Source organism: Primulina tabacum, chromosome 1, assembly GCF_025594145.1.
Source record: "Primulina tabacum isolate GXHZ01 chromosome 1, ASM2559414v2, whole genome shotgun sequence".
NCBI classification, from domain to species: Eukaryota; Viridiplantae; Streptophyta; class Magnoliopsida; order Lamiales; family Gesneriaceae; genus Primulina; species Primulina tabacum.
Genome location: NC_134550.1, coordinates 58297250 through 58315484, shown reverse-complemented (window position 1 = coordinate 58315484; position 18235 = coordinate 58297250). Strand labels below are relative to the sequence as shown.

At 36.8% G+C, this 18235-nt stretch overlaps 4 protein-coding genes across 14 annotated transcripts; 3 read left to right on the top strand and 1 right to left on the bottom strand.

Annotated features, from left to right (window-relative positions):
- The first annotated feature begins 115 nt into the window (after positions 1-115).
- On the top strand, positions 116-3094 carry LOC142554719 (GCN5-related N-acetyltransferase 9). Of its 9 annotated transcripts, none has more exons than XR_012822209.1 (7): positions 116-270; positions 468-652; positions 817-888; positions 1371-1470; positions 1916-2048; positions 2214-2320; positions 2695-3086. XR_012822209.1 is itself a non-coding variant. In XM_075665413.1 (7 exons), exons 2-6 carry the CDS (start codon positions 478-480, stop codon positions 2302-2304), a joined length of 525 nt encoding a protein of 174 aa, XP_075521528.1. In that variant the 5' UTR covers positions 116-270; positions 468-477; the 3' UTR covers positions 2305-2320; positions 2695-3085. The 9 variants fall into 9 exon arrangements, 8 of the variants coding, with proteins under 8 accessions (XP_075521528.1, XP_075521504.1, XP_075521523.1 ...); XM_075665413.1 differs by having other exon boundaries at positions 2260-2320; positions 2695-3085; XM_075665389.1 differs by having other exon boundaries at positions 2282-2320; positions 2695-3075.
- Positions 3095-3796: 702 nt separating this feature from the next.
- Positions 3797-5792, top strand: LOC142554711 (polygalacturonase-like). The gene is made up of 4 exons (XM_075665383.1): positions 3797-4030; positions 4138-4452; positions 4702-5220; positions 5387-5792. The coding sequence occupies exons 1-4, from the start codon at positions 3905-3907 to the stop codon at positions 5630-5632; spliced, it is 1206 nt and encodes a 401-aa protein (XP_075521498.1). The 5' UTR covers positions 3797-3904; the 3' UTR covers positions 5633-5792.
- A 2073-nt stretch (positions 5793-7865) lies between these two features.
- Positions 7866-11962, top strand: LOC142554702 (BTB/POZ domain-containing protein At2g04740-like). Of its 2 annotated transcripts, none has more exons than XM_075665373.1 (5): positions 7866-8561; positions 9121-9880; positions 10383-10419; positions 10521-10669; positions 11437-11962. In XM_075665373.1, exons 1-5 carry the CDS (start codon positions 8123-8125, stop codon positions 11771-11773), a joined length of 1722 nt encoding a protein of 573 aa, XP_075521488.1. In that variant the 5' UTR covers positions 7866-8122; the 3' UTR covers positions 11774-11962. The 2 variants fall into 2 exon arrangements, with proteins under 2 accessions (XP_075521488.1, XP_075521491.1); XM_075665376.1 differs by having other exon boundaries at positions 7867-8561; positions 10536-10669.
- A 355-nt stretch (positions 11963-12317) lies between these two features.
- LOC142554691 (fimbrin-5-like) lies at positions 12318-18040 on the bottom strand. Of its 2 annotated transcripts, none has more exons than XM_075665367.1 (15): positions 17938-18040; positions 17293-17404; positions 17040-17210; positions 16633-16892; positions 16333-16504; positions 16195-16233; positions 16027-16095; positions 15809-15925; positions 14612-14823; positions 14085-14240; positions 13811-14010; positions 12995-13152; positions 12811-12907; positions 12619-12710; positions 12318-12502 (listed from the first exon to the last, which is right to left on the bottom strand). In XM_075665367.1, the coding sequence occupies exons 2-15, from the start codon at positions 17377-17379 to the stop codon at positions 12344-12346; spliced, it is 1989 nt and encodes a 662-aa protein (XP_075521482.1). In that variant the 5' UTR covers positions 17380-17404; positions 17938-18040; the 3' UTR covers positions 12318-12343. The 2 variants fall into 2 exon arrangements, with proteins under 2 accessions (XP_075521482.1, XP_075521476.1); XM_075665361.1 differs by having other exon boundaries at positions 17795-17942.
- Between the last annotated feature and the right edge of the window lie 195 nt (positions 18041-18235).

The following is an 18235-nucleotide window of genomic DNA, read 5'->3' as shown; positions in this document are numbered from 1 at the left end:
TTAAAGCGAACGTCAATAATTTTTTACTAACTTTAATTTTGCTAAAAATATTTTAATTTTCCTAATATATTAATTTTTAATATTTCTGACAATAATATAGAAAATAATTAAAAGGAGGGCTCCTCAGGAAGGAAATATAAAAGCCATGTCTCGAGCATTTAACCGGGTTTTTCACTTACCTGGCAGCATAGGGTAAGACGGAGGACCACTTCTCTTCTTTCGCTGCTTTCGATAGCGGTGGAATAATCTGATTAGGGAATTCATCTGAAGGTACACCAACTGTTCGATCAAACGCCCCGCTTAAATTAACCCGAATAATTCTTTCCCGTTGGGTTTAAACTGTTTCTAACAATTCTCACTGGTATCAAGAATCCTTAAATTTGAACGAGTCTCAACAATTCAGATCCCACTGATCCAATCATAAAGTTAAAGCTCATTCTTATCTTATGGTGCATCATTTCTGAAAGAAAGTAAAGAATGAAGCTGAGCTTGGTTGGAGAAAGAGTGATACTGGTGCCGTACATGAAAGATCATGTGCCCAAGTACCATGCGTGGATGCAAGACCCCGGCATCCTTCAAGCTACAGCATCTGAGCCTCTCACTCTGGACCAAGAATATGAAATGCAGCTTTCCTGGACCCAAGATACCTCAAGTAGTGTAACATTTCACTCTTCAAATACAATCATTTTTATTCGTAGATATTTTCTTGTTTCCTGGTTGGTAATGTAAATTCTACATCTACTTTTTATATTTGTTTGGCATTATGAGAGGAATTGGTGGAAAAGATGATCTTTGGTAATGGGGTTTTGATTGCAGAGCATACCTTCATAGTGCTGGACAAGGACTTAATGGTTGGAGATTTCATTCATGGGCAACCCTATACACAAGGTCATTATGTTAATATATATGGTATTTTTCAATTTAGATTGCCTCTTGATCTTTAAGAAGTCGATGCAATATTATTTTGGGATGATGCATCATGTAATGTAGCTATAGTTTCAGGATCGATTCCTGTCGGATAGTACCTTTAACTAATTAGTATTTAAACTATGCTATCTGGTGCGCTTGTGTGATCATGATGGTTAGTATTGCTGGGCTTCATCTTTTTGTTTGTTTTGAAGATAGTCCTTGTATCTGTCGCTTAACTGTGTCAACTGCATGTTATAAAGCGATTTTCAATAAAAATTGTATTGTATGACTTTAGGGAAATGAATGTAGTGCCGAATTGGTTATATGTTTTATTTATTCACAAGAAATCATACCATGACTTCTATAGGAAAACTTTCAAATATGAGATTGATAGGTGAAGGTGCTTTGTAATTTTCTTGGTTCTTTACTTGTCCTTAGTATTGCATACTTACTTTGCACAGTGCTTTTTTCAGCAATGGTTGGTGATGTAAATATATTTATGAATGACTTGGATGATTCTCACATAGCGGAAATAGAAATAATGATTGCTGAAAGCAAAAGGTATTACTCTTTTCATCTTTTATTTTAGATTGCACAAATCAATAAGTCTCAAGTTTCTGTTTTTACACCGTTTTCAAGACTTTGACTAAAGAAGAGAGGTGGATTATGAAAGAAAAAGAAGATTCACAGGCGTAAACCTTGATTCTGAGGTTGAATTTTTTGTAGAGCGTAACACTCTAAGAATATGGCACACAACCGTAAAATTGAAAAGTGAAGTGTTCCCAATGATGAGAAATATGAATAATGTTAAGAGGTTAAAATTTAGATAGGCACATCACCAACCATTGCTGAAAAAAGCACTGTGCAAAGTAAGTATGCAATATTAAGGACAAGGAAAGATATTAATTCTATAGATGATTCATTTGCATATATCTTCCTAGCATATTATTCTGTGCAACAATTTTTTGGAAATTTCTGTAAATTTCACAACATACTTCTCTTCCAGTCGTTGCAAAGGACTTGCGAAGGAGTCAGTCCTGCTTATGATGGCATTTACGGTTAAAAATTTTGGCATTCTCATCTTTCGTGCAAAGATTGGAGAATCAAATGATGCTTCTCTTAATCTTTTCCAAAAATTGGTGAGTGTCTCTCTCTCGATTAAAATACACATACATACTCACAGATGCACTCAGACTTGCACCAACAGGAAAACTTGATGTGGAAGTTGCAATATAATGAACTCATGGGAGACATTTACTTCTTTTGTGTTATTTTACGGCTTATATCTTGTTGTCTAGTTACAGATATACAAAATTTTTCCGTTGCCTTGTTAATATATGGCCGGTTAAGGTAACATTTGATGCTTCTCTAGGAATTCAAGAAGACTTCATATAGTGAGATATTCAAAGAGGTGAGCACTGAAATTTTATCTGCATCTTGAGCAATTTTAAATGACGCGACTATACTAGTTTTATCGTATGTTACTCGTTTCAGCCAAAGCACAAATTTATTACTTATCATTCTGCAATTCATCATCACGACAATTAACTATTTTTCACTTATTTTCTATGTTTCTTTGTTGATTTTGTCGGCCGTTGAGGTGTCATTATTTTTAATTGTTCAATGGAGGCTTGCACTTAACAGAGAGTGCATTTTTCATTTACTAGGAATAATATATTTATATAAACACACACACTTGGTTGCGGTTAGCGAATAGAATTAAAGCTTCTAAATTGAATGAGTGGTCGAATTTTGGATGTTGATGTCCTATTTTATGCTGCACAGGTTACTCTTGAATTACAGATAACTGAATCCAAGCGCAGGGAACTGCTTCAGCTGATCGGTAATGCTACTGTTACTCATTCATAACACAAAATGTTATTATTGTGGTTAGAGCCATCAATTTTTGACAAAAATATGTGCTCTCCCTCAATGTTTTGATTCCCATTGATCACTTTGGCTAAATACAGAGTTGCAGACGTTTTTAGATGCCCCTATGTGTGGATATGTATGTAGAGGTTGTGAGAAATAAGTAAAAAGCCAATTTTTAATGAACTCCCATTATGTTTTTCCTTTCGTTTGATCTGATATTAAGTTATGATTGCACCGATGTATATATGCGCTCATATACATATAAATTCATGCAACATATGAATGTTTGCATGTATGTGCGTAAAATTTGCTAAAGTGTTGAGTGATTTAATATAAATATGGAACAAATCTACAATAATACCAGAATATAATTTATCCGGTAAATATTAATGTTGTATAAATCAAATTAAAAAAATGAAGGGTGTCGTTTTTTTTTTTAACTTTTCAAAACGTGAAGTCAAACAATATGTAAGATTTATATTGACGTGGATATTTGCGCCTATAATTTTCTCTCTGTTTTTTTTGGGTTCAATTTTGAAAGAAACGAGTCTGAATATAAAATTTTAAAATGGGTATAATTTTGAGTATAAATATTATTCACGAATTCATTTGTAATTTAGGCTTGCTATTTAGCTTAACTTAAAAACCTTAGCTTACTTTTCTTTTCTTTTTGTTTTGTTTTGTTTTTCCCAAAAAAGCCTTCACTCAAAAGGATAAGATATCTCAGTCAAAAATAATAACACTCACAAGTCACAACCCCAAAAGATGTATTTCAATGAAGAAATTACTAAAACTTTGAAATGATCATAATTAATACAAAAAAATTTCAAATATTTTAAATATTTTCTTATTTCTCCACAAAATTTAAAAAATATTCGACTATTAATGGGATGTCATGTCCCAAAACGTCATGATGCTATTTTCTCGGCAAGTGAAATTAAACCAACAAACCATAACTTCCTACACTCCTACGTATGGTCCTCGAAAGGAATAGAAGGATTGGTAGGACATGTTTTGTGTCACTCAACACCCCACTTCTAACACTATAAATTGCATCAAAAAAACCACTTTACAAATAACACCATTTTAGCTAAAATACAAAGATTTCTACCAAACAAAAATAATGGCTCACACGTTTATAAGCAAAAAGCTTTTGGTTTTGGCATTCTTGGCTTGCATTGCCAACGTGCAATCCCAAGTTTTTGACATCACCAAGTATGGTGCCAAACCCAATGCCGATATTAGCGAGGTAAATATAGTATACCTACTGATTCAAAATTTTGGTAGAAAATAGAGATTCAACTATTTTGTAGAAAATCAAAATTTATTTGATTAAAGATCTGATTTTTCTTGTAGGCTTTATTGAGTGCATGGAAGGAGGCGTGTGCATCAACAAGCCCAAGCACAGTTGTTATTCCGAAAGGGACATGGCAATTGACTCAAGTGAAATTGGTAGGACCTAATAAATCTCCCATTGAGCTTCAAGTTCAAGGTGATTTGAAAGCTCCTTTAGATCCCAACCAAATGCCTGACAAACAAGGAGAATGGGTTACTATCAATTACGTCAATTATCTGACCATCTCCGGTGGCGGTGTTTTCGATGGCCAAGGACAAGAAGCTTGGAAGAGAAACGATTGTGGCAAGAACCAGAAATGTGTTAAATTGCCATTGGTAAGTTGACTCTAAACTTGAAGCAAACTTTGTTTGAGTTGATTCAAACATTTGTTACATAGATGTTTCATCTTATGTTTTCGGATCTTACCCGCAAAATTGTGCTTTTTAAACATGTTACAAGCATGTTTATGTTAGTGCCCTAAGCCGAGGTAGCGGATGAGAGAGTGTTTTGGAGTAAGATGGTATAGTGTTCATGTTTGGTTTCAATAAATTGATCGATCGTCTTAAATGATTCCATACATGCAGAATCTGAGTTTCAATTTCATCAATAACTCGATCATACGTGATGTGACAACCAAGGATAGCAAGAACTTTCATCTGAACGTGATTGGATCCCAAAACGTCACTTTTCTCCGTTTCACGATCTCGGCACCGGGCGAGAGTCCAAACACCGACGGCATCCATATAGGTCGTTCCAAATTAATCAACGTCAAAGACTCCACCATAAAAACAGGAGATGACTGTGTCTCCATTGGGGATGGAAGCGAAGAAGTCCACGTAGAGAACGTAGTTTGTGGGCCGGGACATGGTGTTAGCATCGGAAGCCTAGGTAAGTACGAAACCGAGAAGGACGTGGTCGGGATCTATGTCAAGAACTGCAGCTTCCTCAGCACAATGAATGGGGTCCGGATCAAAACATGGCCCTCGGCTCCGGCCCGTCTGCAAGTGACAAATCTGCAGTTTGAAGACCTTATCATGGACAATGTTACCTATCCTATTGTCATTGATCAAGAATACTGCCCATATAACCAGTGCAAGCTCGATGTAAGTAATCTTACCCTTTTTTTTAACGGTTCTACGTTGTATGTAATATAACATATTCCATTTTATATGTTATTTAAAAAGAAATATATGTGTCCTCAACTTAATCCCTTGCATTCAATTTTGACCAAGTGACATTTGACCTTTTTCTCCATTTTGCTTTGTATAGACACCTTCGCTGGTCAAGATCAGCAACGTTAAATTGAACAACATCAGGGGAACGAGCAACGATCCAGTTGCTGTGACACTTGTTTGTAGTGGCAGTAAGCCCTGCGAAAACGTCGAGATCGGCGACATAGATCTCAAATACGACGGTAAACTTGGCCCCATCACCACCAAATGTAACAACATCAAGCCTAAGCTCACCGGGAAACAGAACCCACCCTTGTGTGCTGCTCCAGCTCAATCGGCTTAAGTTTTTTAAAAAAAGTGAGTGACATTTTTTGTGTTTAACTATCACTTCGTGTAATGGAAGATAGGTATAGATTTTAGAATGTTCACATTTTTGTACGCTTGTTATCTCATTTTTGTTGGCTTAGGCCAAGGATATAATAAAGTTCTCCAGCTATACATAATTATACCACCGTCACTACCTTTGGATATATAAATAAGATTCAAGAATAGTGAGATTTGAATTTGAGACGTCGGCCCCAATCTTTACACCAATATCATGAATAATCGAATTCATTAACGCGTAATTTGTTGGCTAATATCATTTTGTGGGGATGATTTAATTAAAACATTGACCATAATTTTTGTATTTTAAATTTAATTAAGCCAAAAGCTAATCCACCCATGAATCACAATTAGGCAAGATGTTGATAAGCACCACCACTATCAATACCACCACTAACTTCTTATACCACTCTCACATCGCCTTCCTTTAATCATTCCCTCTACCGGATTTAGTTTACTTTTCGAGAAACTTACCCAGCATGAAAAAAACGTCCCGCGTGGTTGACGAGAGCTTCGTGGCTGGTGGGATTGGCGGAAGACCATCGAGATCGCGTTGGAGCCATGGCCTACTTTCTGGTATCGTTTGCGGCATCATACGAGCTTCGTTCACGCTACTTTCTTGCGTATCGCAGCACCCGCACATAAGTGGAACCGATGGGATGTGGGTTTCGGCGGAGCTGACGCAGACGTCGGAGCTCAATCATCTCATAGTCAGAGACAGCATGCGATACGCCATTTTGATGTGACTCGGTGGTTATGCACACAACCTGTTCGATGAGTTGCATCTTCGAGGACAGAGACTTTCTATCTTTGGTTTTTGGGTTACATCACGTCAATCTTGAGTTTTCTGTGGGATATTTGTATTAGTATATAATGGATTTTATTGAGTTATAATGCATTTTGTTGCTTTAATTTAGTCACTACCGGGTTGTAATTATATACCAGGTTGAAGTTTTAGAAGTAATTATTTTCTATCCAATAATTCGACCTCTCTTCTCATTTTTTTTTATTAAACAAGCCCATTTGATTAAAATTTCGTCTTCGAAGATCCGAGAAGTAAAATCTAATTTTCAATTTATATTTTTTCTTTATTTGAGTATCTTATCTTAAGCTTAAATACTATATTTAAAATGTTAAAATTAAAATTTTCATTAATGAATTGAACATACCCAAGAAAGTGGATTAATCTTTTGACTCGGGTATTCGATATAATTTAGTGGTAAAATAAATAGATTAAAATTAATGGTCAACTTGAAAATTGGTCGACAAACAAATGCCCCAACTTCCCGTAGGGAGGTTCGGTCGACCCTACCCCTGCGGGCACTGCCTGCAGGGATCGATCCAACGGCTCGAATTTTTTCGAGCCAATTTTTTTTTTTTTTTTACAGGGAGGTGGGCCCGGATCACTCATGTGGAGTGATCCGGGCCGTTCATTGCCCGTGCAGGCCTGCACGGGTAGGTTGAAACAAACCCCGTAGGGAGGAACACACCATCAAAATGGTTTGTACATGAAACCAAGTTGTCCAATAATATTCCCTCCACTAGATGCGAATGGGTTGACAATCCAATTGTTATTGTTATTGTTATTATTATTATTATTGTTATTATTTTTACAGAAAGGGCTTTCCGAGCCATTTAGTGGCAAATCAACTAGTCTCCCCATCTTCCCAAGATTGCTGGCCAGAGCACATAGCTTATTTTAACAAACCCACTTGCACAAGGATCCTTTCAAAGACAGGACAATTGGCCTAACCCACAGATGTCTCCTCATCCGAGGCTCATTTGCGTTCCTATTATTCGAACCTTGTTACTTCGTTCCTTGTCCCCGACGAGTTAGTTTTCTTCGAGTCACTACTTCTAACCCACCAAAATCGAGCAGCCATGCTCTGAAGGTCGCATTACAATAGTTAAAATTAATGAGAATTTTGGATATAAATTAATTTTAAAAGCTAGTAAGATGATAATCTAAATTTATATATATATAATTAATCAACAATTTCATTCGAACCATGTAAAATATTTAGATTAAGTTTTTTGTGATACGATCTCACGAATCTTTGTCTGTATCACAAAATACAACTCGTGAGACTGTATGTAATTTTTTGCTAAATGTTTAACAGCTTCTCTCAAACCAAAAAATAAATAAGCGAAGCGTGCCAAATGGCCAAAAGGACATTCCAATAGTCAACAGATAACAGTAAGTATGATCGATACTTGGTCCAATTGAAGTATCTCTAAAAAAAAAAAAAAAAAAATTGAAATAGTCCATTGAACCATTTCTCCTTCGCGGCGCAGAAAATCCTCGCCGTCTTCCCAAATCCCATCTACAAGAAGAGTAGGAAATTTGTTCGATTTCAATCTTGGAAGTTGGAACCATAAATTAATAATCTATGCAATTAATTTGTGAATAAAATTGAAAATTTGTGGGAATATTCGTCCACAAATAAACATGTCCGAGCTACTGGAGGAGATTGAGCTGGAGGCGGAGGATTTCAAGTCCTCAATGCCACTGAAGAAGGTTCCATACGGCGACGTTTTTGAGGCTTCTCGAGCTGGTGACGTTGAGCGGCTCCGGTATCTACTGGAGTGCGGGGTGAACGTGAACGCGCGGGATCCATGGGATTCGGCGGCGCTGTATTACGCTTGCCTTGCGGGGCATTTAGATGCGGCGCGGATGCTCTTAGAGAGTGGTGCTATCTGCTCTGAGAACACATTTGATGGCGACCGATGCCACTACGCGGCTCTTAATCTCAAAGTTCGCAAGCTGCTGAAGGCCTTTGAGGCGCGACCGCCGCCACTCCAACCGTTGCAGGCTGCATTGAGAGACACTTTCTTGGCTTGCAAGCCTAACAGCATTGATAATATCAATCCTTCTACTCCTTTACCAGGTTCGGTTAAGTTAAAAATTGCATCGTTGTTACACCTCTTCTTGTATTTAGAATATGATTGTGCGTTGAAGTGACAAACTTTACGTTTCAAATTAACTGAAACATCCTCAACGACAACTTGAGGTATATTACAATGGTTGTGCTTTTTAAGTGATGGTGCTCTGTTTCTAGGATGAGTATTTCGGCTGCGATTCTATTCTAGAACACGACCTTGTTAGATTGGCTGGGTTAGGCTTCCAGTTAGTCTGTCTCCGTGATTGAACTATTTTCTTACAAGTTTACAGCATCTGGTTCTGTTTTTGGTGGCTGTGGTTTACGCTTATCATATTTCAATAGCTGTTTTAGTAACCTACGGATTTTCGCGATCAAAAGTTGAGTTTCAATGCTCTTGTTGTTTTGTAAGAAATTCAGCTCTACAGAAATTTGCGGAGTTTATATTTTTTAATTGCTCTAGAAGCATGAGTTCTAAACTCATACAAATATGCTGGTATTCTGATTGGAAAAACTTTATTATAGACTGGGAATGCTTATTATTTAGTGATTCGACATGGAATGGTAGGTAATTCATCTGATGGGGCATTGAGTTCCAGCTACTCTCCCCCGGATATTGTATTTTATGTGGAAGGAAGACCTATTGAAGCGCACAGAGTCATCTTGAGTGCACGTTCTTCTTTCTTTAAGAAAAAATTTCAAACTGATTGGAAAGGAAAAAAGGAAGTTCGATTGTCACGGGAAAAGATCTCTTATCCATCTCTTTTTAGCCTTCTCCATTTCTTTTATTCTGATAGGCTGGAGATTGCCGTGGATGACATGGAAGATCTTGTTAGAATATGCAGAGTTTGCAAGTGCCATTCATTACAAGGACTTCTTGAAAAAGAAATAGTTCATCAGAGGCATGCTGATTACAAAGCCCTCAGAGAAATGGACAACTCCCAGAAAAGGTTTATCTTGCAGGGCCTTTCCCTTCCTGATGAAGATCGGCTTCCTGCTGCATTGAGTAGACTCCTTCAAGTCTGTCTTGCCAAGTCGTCTGGAGGACAATACCAAGAATATACTGTTAATGGTGATGTATCTCTTGTTGATTCAACAGATGTGAATGATTCAGATGATGATCTTGCTGATGTTTGCGTGAGGGTGGAGAAGAAGTTATTCCGCTGCCATCAAGCCATCTTAGCATCGAGATCTGAATACTTTAAAGCACGATTATTTCGCATGACTAATTCTCTCAAAGAGAGGGGTCGGTTAAATGATGGTAATCTACCATGTATTGAAGAACATGATCTGAGCACAGATGCTTTTGAGAAAATAATAGAATACATGTAGGTTTTTCTTCTCATTCTTTCAGCCTATTCTATGTGATCTGTTTATCTGCTTCACTCAAATATGCTTGAGGCAAAGGTTAAACTCTAGTATAGTTTTGCCAGAAAAATATAATAATAATAATAATAAAACTCTAGTAATAGTGTATATTCATGGCTGATTGTTTATTTATGTGATGGATGAAGATGTGCTGTAACTGTGGAGCACAAGAATTGACTTCCCATGTTGAATTTTCCTTATTCATCCTTCTGAAATAATCCTCTCTGCAATTGATACATGTAGTCACCACTTGTTACCTTAATGCTCCTGATAATTGTTCTGCTTTCCATATCATAGTCCTATGTGTTTTTGTGGGCTCTTCAAAGGAATCACCTTTTAAAAATGATTTGGTATTCAATATAAATCCACTTCTCAAAGAAGCAGTACATTGTCAAGACCCTGATTCTCCCTCTCCTTGTTAATCTATATAACTTCCATCATCATTATTTTATTTGTATCCAGGTATACTGATGGTCTGACAGGCCTAAACCTTGATCAGGTGTGTTTCACCTAACCTCTCAAAGAAAATAAAAAGGACAAAATAAGCTAATAATAACTTCTAATTGCTGAACCTTTTATGTTTTTACCTTGTTATTTTAGTATTTAATTTTGCAGGCTGAAGAAATTCTTGATGCTGCCTCAAGATATCTGCTATTTCCTCTTAAACGCGTGGTAGCTGATGCGTTGCTCCCACAACTAGAAATGGTTTCACCAGCAGAATTGTGCCATTGGTTGATATTATCTGACATGTATGTTTCCTCCTTTTTCTTTTCATCCTCTCAGTTTCTTGATGTATATACCGCGTGAGGTTGTTTTTGTCTCTCCTCCTTTCTAATCATCATTGGATATTATGTTAGTTGAGCAAAATTACATCGATAACATACCAATCTGTTTCTTGAGGATTCAAGAACAAAAAAATGTAGTGAAAGACAGTGGAAGACCATTTTTATTGCTAACGTTGAATGAACAATTTAGGTCATGAATTGGAAGGATTAGTCCAAGATAGTAGCTGGTGTATATTTCACGGTACAATTCACACTGGAACTGGCTTATATTTATGTGAAACATCACAGAAGGGCCAACGTAAAAGTTATTCCTTGTACCCCATGGACCTTAACATAGTTCTCGGACACAAATATGTGTCAGCAACATCCAGTAAACAGTTCAAATAATATATGATGGCATAGAATACATTTGTGTATCTAAATCCATTAATTAAATGACCAAGACCCATGAATTGGTGGAGAGAAATGTGGGGTTGATTTTATGTCTTTGGCTGGTAGAACTTCTTTTATAAACTAGAAACTAGAAATAAAACATGAATTCTTCGTATCAAGATGACTGGTCGCACTCTCTTCTCAACTGTGCCCGCTCTTATTAAAATTTAACCTCTATGTCCACCAATCACTACTAACCTCACTTTTAAACCTAATTTTTGTTTTCATATGCAACTTATGAAATTAGTACTCATGCATCTAATCTTGATATTTCTGAGGCAAAAACTTTTCTTATGAAGGTACGGTGTGTCAAAGATTCGTGAACATTGTCTAGATGTCATGGCGAACAACTTTGAGACATTTGCTGATACTCAGGAGTTTCGTGCAATGCTCCTCACTCTTCCAGCTCCGTCTGGAGATTTCACACTTCGAACCACAGCTCCAAGTGCTCCAGGAGCTGAAGCTAACACGGTTGAAGGAAATCTTCTCGACGATTTGCGAGAGAAATGGCTCGAGTCTGAAGGTGCTGAACTTGACAAGAGGGACGAAAGTGCATTGCTTTTCGACAAGCGACTCGAGATGCTGATGCTTATGGCTGAGCATGAGAAAATTGGTGAACCTGAGTTGTCCAGTTAAATTTTTTTGAAGAAATCATGGTTTATCATTAAACCCGAGAAACGCAAGTATACAATGTGATTGTACTTATTCCCAAGTTTTTATTATATTGATAGATCAACCATAGATTCTTTTGTTAGGAAAGAAATCAGAAGAATAAGTTCAAATGATATTTCATGTTTATAAAAAAATGCGTAAGAAATTTGGTTTAATAATTATATTCTTTTATAGTGGTTTTTATTTTACTCTGGTAGAGAAAAAATAAAGAAAAATTTAATTATAAATTAAATATTCGTTTGAAACGTGGAATAATCTGATATATGTTATCGCAATCAAAATCAGATAACACTGTGAATAGCATCTGGTTCTCTTTGGCATAGAGTGTTTGTACGGGAGTAATGGATTAAATCCGATCTATTTATATAAGTGGTGAAGAATATAGTCACATATGATTAAATTTGCTGGATTTCATTCTCTTTTCCCCGTTAGATCCGCTGGGACAAATATACCTAATACAATCTTCTGGTGCAAAAAAGGGCTGCATTTCGTTGAGACATATATCTTACACTAGATGACACTGAATTACGAATGTTAACCTGTCGGCATGTCTTGGTTATCACCGCCTGTAGATGCATCTGGAGTTTTGTCACCTTCATTGGAGGTGTTTGAGGGATCAGATCCATCAACCTTTCGTTGCAGGCTCCAATACATGATGCTTGCTGTCAAAGTTAGCATCATTTTCTGGTTCACCTGCACATCACAAGAGTGTATTTTTTTTGTCATAAAACTTTGGTATGCAGTGTTTTTAAGTAATTTGGAATAAACGAACTGCTTGCACATCAAGGCTGTATAGCACATATACTAACCTCCATAATGTCCTCAGGCAATAAAAATATGGAGCATCCAAGCTTTCGGGCAACACTGATTATATATGTTGCATTTAACTTCTTATCCTCGTCTGCATTTGCGATGATCTCCACTTTCAGTTCCATGAAACCAATATCAATTACACCCTTTTTGCCTCGTGTTACAAGGGCGATGGAAAAAAACTTACTCACCAGTTTCCCCCTTTGTTACAAGGCTCCGGTTAACGACCCTAGGCTCCACAGCACTTAACAGATCAAGAAAGAAAATCCCGTTTGCAAGGGATTTATCCTGACAGTATGACAAAAAGATTTACAGAAAGCTGTCATTTAGTAAAGATAACTGATACTATTGCTGTGATCGATGTTTTGCCATTACCTTGAAGCTGTCCATTTGTGATTCTCTACCAGATTTCTTCACTGTGCCGTTTGCCCAAATAAGTATGTCACCATCTGTAATCTCCTTTCCTTGGGAATGAGATCTTAAATTTTTCAGCAATTGGAGCATCGTGAATCTCATTAACTGCCATAGAAAAGCTGGCAGAAAGAGGACCGATTAATTTGTGATGGTGTAACTCTGGTGTAAAAGGCTATAATAAGAGTAGATTGGTGATACCAAGTGACTTTCTTACAGAACCAAGCATGCTTTTAAAAATTTGGTCTTTGTACGTTATTCAGGCATTCCCTTCATATTCACTGATGAAATTCGAAATGACATAAAGGTTGGATGTGTCCATTTTAATTTTCAGCAATGAACATCAGGGCCAAAGGATAGTGGAAAGCAGTTCCAGGCAAGAACAACAGAACACTAAGATTAATGAGATCATCGCCAAATTCACATTTTCCAAAATTAACATTTCTTTTTGTTGTGGCGCTAGCTGTTCAACACATATAAAAATCAAACAGTACCATGAGATCGAACTAAGACCCGATAACTGCATTTTATCGAATTTTCTGATAATTGAAAACTGAACAAAGGTATGTTCCCAAAAAAAAACTTTCCAAATAGAAATGGCAAAGACACGAAGTATCTCAATCAATCCTCCTGTTCTTCAGTTCGATCAAAAGTTAAAATGTATGCAGCATGCGGAACCCCGTCAAATCAAGCTAAGTATATCCAGGAAAAATTAAAAGGTTATAGACATTGTAAAATTTCCACTGCTTCCAACAACATAGCAAGTTAAAGCAGCCTTACCTAATATGAGTTTCTTGTTTCCTTGCACAATATCATTTCCAGCTACATTCACGAGGGAGAAGCGCAATTCCTTCCCAATACTTATTACTTGGTTGCAGTTTTCAACTTTCCTAAAGGGCATCAGAATAGGGGGTTTTGTAGCCTGTTTCCAATTTACAGTTCCAGGAGAAATTTTGTCAAGCACTTCCAAAAGAACCCATCTGCACGCAAGAGGAATGAACATAAAGCAAAATGCAAAAATACCAGCATCTTAACAGAAAAATGTAAACATTACCCTGCCCTGACATCCTCAAATACATTGTTGACATATGTGTCAATTCCAAGGCTGTTGATCCACAGCCGAAAGCATCTCTCTTCTCGAGACGTTTGAGCATCATCTGTCATCATCTCCGCGTATGAAATCTTTTTGGTGTCCACAGAGAGCCCATTTCTTTAACAAAAATACAATGAGCAGCGAAAAATCATTTATTCTTAAACACGGATATACTTGCATTATAAACATATAACCATGTGGCACGTAACAGGAAAAGTGATCAGGAGTTTGTATTGAAATTAGAAATTTATGGAACAAGCATTTCTGCATGCTAAAACAAGTGTGAACCAAGCATTCTATGGTTCCACTATACTTATTGCGCCAGATAATTTGTAAAGATTGTTGTCATTAATTTTGAATCTTGGAAGGGATTATTCTCAAAAGCGTACATGGTATAATAAAAATAAGATGACATTACCCAACATAACTGGAAAGACAAACAGAAGCAAAATTTCCACGCCGTACCATTTATTAACCTCTAGTCTAACCTGTGTTGAAATAATTGAGCAACAAATGCAAGATTTAAGTTTGGCGAGCCCTCGACAATGTCCTTCGGGGTAACATATCGTTTACAATCCAGTTTCTCTGCTTGCTCAAGTATCAAATTTGCTCGTTCTTTAGGATTCTTTGCCTCCAGTGCCTTGGTTGTGTCAAGTTCTGGGGCAAGAGCATTGAGCAAGTGTGCATATGCTTCTCCATCCTACAAATAAAATGACACTGATGGCATCTTAGACAGAAAGTACCACAAACTATTTAATATATGGTGATAGCCGATAGGAGCCCTTTAAGTGTACATAAATATTTGCATCCGCAAAAAAAGATGCAGCCTCTAAAAAATTTATGTGCTTATAAAGAAACACGTGTTACTTGCAGATGTTCGAATAAAATACATGCAATCTCTAACAATAGAGAATGAGAATAGAATCTGATGCTGAATGATATTTAGATCAAATCGATTGGCTGTTCTAGTTTCAACATTTAGTAATAATAATAATAGTACTAAATTTGGCGGAAATCATACATCCTGGTCGTTGAACTATGTCTTGTATAACCTCGTACATCTTTAATTTTCAGGAATCAAATTACCCTTAGTATGTCATTGCCAGAACAGAGTTTCATGATAATCTTGCATGCTAGTGGTTAGCTGTTCTATTCACCATCTCGGGGAATCTAACTTCTTGATGTTAAATTTTTCCATTAATATGTATCTATACCAACAAATTGCCTATCATCATTCAGTTTCCAGTAATAATCACCAATAATGTGCATATTTTTCAGCAGATCGTTCATTTTCTCCACACTGTCAGCAAATTTCATACACAAGGAACTTCTTAAGACACTAGAGTACTTGTTAAATTTGACCTCCCCCACCCACCGCCACCCCACACACACATTCTCCTCAATCTATAGGCTGTTTATGAACTCTTAGTTTTGAAAAACTAATTCCAAAACCAAGATACAGAGACTATACAGATGTTTTTGCTGCCATAGAGAGCATTGTATTCTTTGATAACTTTTCTCAAAAACAGGATCTCTAATCTTGCATAACTCACAAACACGAGTCTATTTCAATTTCGCTAAAAGTGATGAGCCATTGCCAGTCGATGGACATTTATATTCTTTGATATTCAAAGAACCAAAAAGAAGTAATATAAAAGAAAAATGGATCTATGACCGTTCACTACCTTTAAATCAGATGAAAAATTAGTAACTGACTTCTTGTATCCTGCTTTTTTCAGATGAAAATTCATCCATTTCAACAGCACTTTCTCCGGCGATAAGCTAATAAGCTCTTCCACGTCCTACACTATGCAACACCAATTTTGAGGCACGCAAAAAAATAGTGTGATCCGCGTATCAGGTCATGGGTTAATTGAGTCGAAACACGTGGTCTGCTTGTTACCTTGCTATCCTCCACCAGCTCAACAAGTTGAGGGGTCTTCCTCAAATTTAGATCGGCTAACAGTTGTATCTGATGTTATTTACAACATTAAAAGCAATGGAATTCGATATGCAATGTCTGGATATTCTGTGTAATTCATAATATTGTTAATGAGAGCATTTGATTTACCTTGACTATTTGAGTTATCAACCCAAGAACTAGATGGGGCTGCATTATAAATGAGACGATTATGGCCAACAAATTTCACTGCACAAATGAGTAGCATTTGCTGAAATTCCTAAATATAGTTGGCAGTAGCTTGCTTACCCTTGCTTCAACAAGGTCCTGTGTGCCAATATTTACAACAGTGCATCCAATTGCTTTTGCAGAATTGAGACACAACGTATGGTTCTCATTCCTCTCCCATGGATTTAAATCACTTTTGGTATTAATAGCTCGCTCGTCAATAGTACCGGGAACAGCCACATTAATGAGCTTACTGCATAAATAGGTCAAAAAAATCGTAAGTACCATTGTTGTTAGCTTATTTGGGTGCATCTCCAAGTATGGATGCATTTAGAAAGACACTATTCCTGCAAAAATTACTAGGGGGTCCTCTATAAGTACCATAGCAGAACTCCATCCTTGGCAAGGTCAAAGAGAGCATTGGTTGATTGATCAATTGGAAGATGTTTCTTCAAGAATCGATCTTCTTTGAGATAGCTATTGATGTGGTTAACGTAAGAGGACTTTTCTGATTCACTGATGGTATGACGAAGAGTTGTTGTTGGCGCTTTGAGGAATGAAGATGAAGTTTTTAGAAATGGAGACAGAGTTTTGGAATGACCCTTCTTCACTGTGGCCCGAGCTTGTAGGTTCAAATATGCCTGAATTATAAATTCAATCCATCATCCGTGAAACAGAGCAAAGAAACATGATAGTTATTAGATAAACACGCCTACATAAATGCTTTAGTTCTTGGTTAGTTAGGATACTAGTATATGACTGTTTTCTAAAATTCTAAAAATACATACCCGAAGGAAGGATTCAAAATCAATTTCATCTCCCAAATCAGAAGAGGACTCACTTAAGATGTCCTTAATTTCATCCTGTGTCAAGGTATCAGCAACAGCCTTCAGTTTAACCATCACTGGTGGCAAAACTTCCAATGTAACCTTCCCATACTGCTTCCTCGCTGAGAGAAACTGTAGGTATGACATTCGTGACCTTATTATAATAAAAACCACTGGTAACAACACCAGTCAAACATAAATAGCCCATGCATACTTTGGAATTGAGGGTTCGCAGCTCGACTTGAGTGAATTGGTTCTGAAGCCAAGGATCAGAAACAACAACGCCCACAAAACTTGACATTTTCCCTTGTACTTGTCAATATTCCCTAAAGATTATAACCAAAGCACAAAACAAATATTGTGTCACGTCAATTCTAAACAAGCACAATAAACATGCAATTATGTCTCCATGGTTTGCGGTTTATGTTGGCTGTCGCAGCGATTTATCTCTAGTCCCATCACAATTTCTCGACAAGATCGCTATCTATCCAAACATCTTTTAGTTAAACCAAAGCTACGTCAATATCCGATATCATTTACATATGCAGTACAACAGCGATTCCGCATATCGTAGATCCAAACAAGAACAATAAACATGCTATTATGATCATAATATGCATGCATACGTTCTGCACTATTCCTTTGATGATGAGATTCATCAAAAATGATTTCTACCAGAAATTTTCATCAATTTGCAATTAAAAAACATGATGTACCCTGGGATAGAATCAATAACTCCTCCGGAGGGTGAAGAACTTCTCCATTAATTTCTGAATTTTTTTTCCTAATGAGGGTGTGAGAACGAAAATTTAATCGAAAAGAGCGAGAAACAGAGAAAAAAGCGTTTGAGCTTGCGGACCCGCGAATGTTGAGGGATGCAAATGCGAAGGAAGCTCGCTTCATCTTCATCGTACACTAACAGAGGGTTGGGTGCACCAGTGTCTGCCCGTGTGTATATATTATATACACATACTTTTCATAAAATGCACATCATTAATATTCAAATAAGTATACACAATGTGTGTATATTTATGTATGTATATGTTTATATTGAATTTTCACATAAAATTTTCGAATTTATATACTCACGTGCATACTTTACTGAAGTAAATATAAAAATGATTATAGTAGATTAATTAATTCAAAAGTAGACGACG

What these genes read in the sequence shown, in the direction of transcription:
- LOC142554719 (XM_075665402.1), top strand. Translation starts at nt 478, where the DNA reads ATGAAGCTGAGCTTGGTTGGAGAAAGAGTGATACTGGTGCCGTACATG. An exon ending in CTGGACCCAAGATACCTCAA is followed by an intron (nt 653 to 816) that starts GTAGTGTAACAT and finishes TTTTGATTGCAG; the next exon opens with AGCATACCTTCATAGTGCTG. An exon ending in TGGGCAACCCTATACACAAG is followed by an intron (nt 889 to 1,370) that starts GTCATTATGTTA and finishes TACTTTGCACAG; the next exon opens with TGCTTTTTTCAGCAATGGTT.
- LOC142554711 (XM_075665383.1), top strand. Translation starts at nt 3,905, where the DNA reads ATGGCTCACACGTTTATAAGCAAAAAGCTTTTGGTTTTGGCATTCTTG. An exon ending in CCAATGCCGATATTAGCGAG is followed by an intron (nt 4,031 to 4,137) that starts GTAAATATAGTA and finishes TTTTTCTTGTAG; the next exon opens with GCTTTATTGAGTGCATGGAA. An exon ending in AATGTGTTAAATTGCCATTG is followed by an intron (nt 4,453 to 4,701) that starts GTAAGTTGACTC and finishes CCATACATGCAG; the next exon opens with AATCTGAGTTTCAATTTCAT.
- LOC142554702 (XM_075665373.1), top strand. Translation starts at nt 8,123, where the DNA reads ATGTCCGAGCTACTGGAGGAGATTGAGCTGGAGGCGGAGGATTTCAAG. An exon ending in TCCTTCTACTCCTTTACCAG is followed by an intron (nt 8,562 to 9,120) that starts GTTCGGTTAAGT and finishes ATGGAATGGTAG; the next exon opens with GTAATTCATCTGATGGGGCA. An exon ending in TGGTTGATATTATCTGACAT is followed by an intron (nt 10,670 to 11,436) that starts GTATGTTTCCTC and finishes TTTCTTATGAAG; the next exon opens with GTACGGTGTGTCAAAGATTC.
- LOC142554691 (XM_075665367.1), bottom strand. Translation starts at nt 17,379, where the DNA reads ATGTCAAGTTTTGTGGGCGTTGTTGTTTCTGATCCTTGGCTTCAGAAC. An exon ending in ATTTTGAATCCTTCCTTCGG is followed by an intron (nt 16,893 to 17,039) that starts GTATGTATTTTT and finishes TTTATAATTCAG; the next exon opens with GCATATTTGAACCTACAAGC. An exon ending in TGATAACTCAAATAGTCAAG is followed by an intron (nt 16,096 to 16,194) that starts GTAAATCAAATG and finishes AAATAACATCAG; the next exon opens with ATACAACTGTTAGCCGATCT.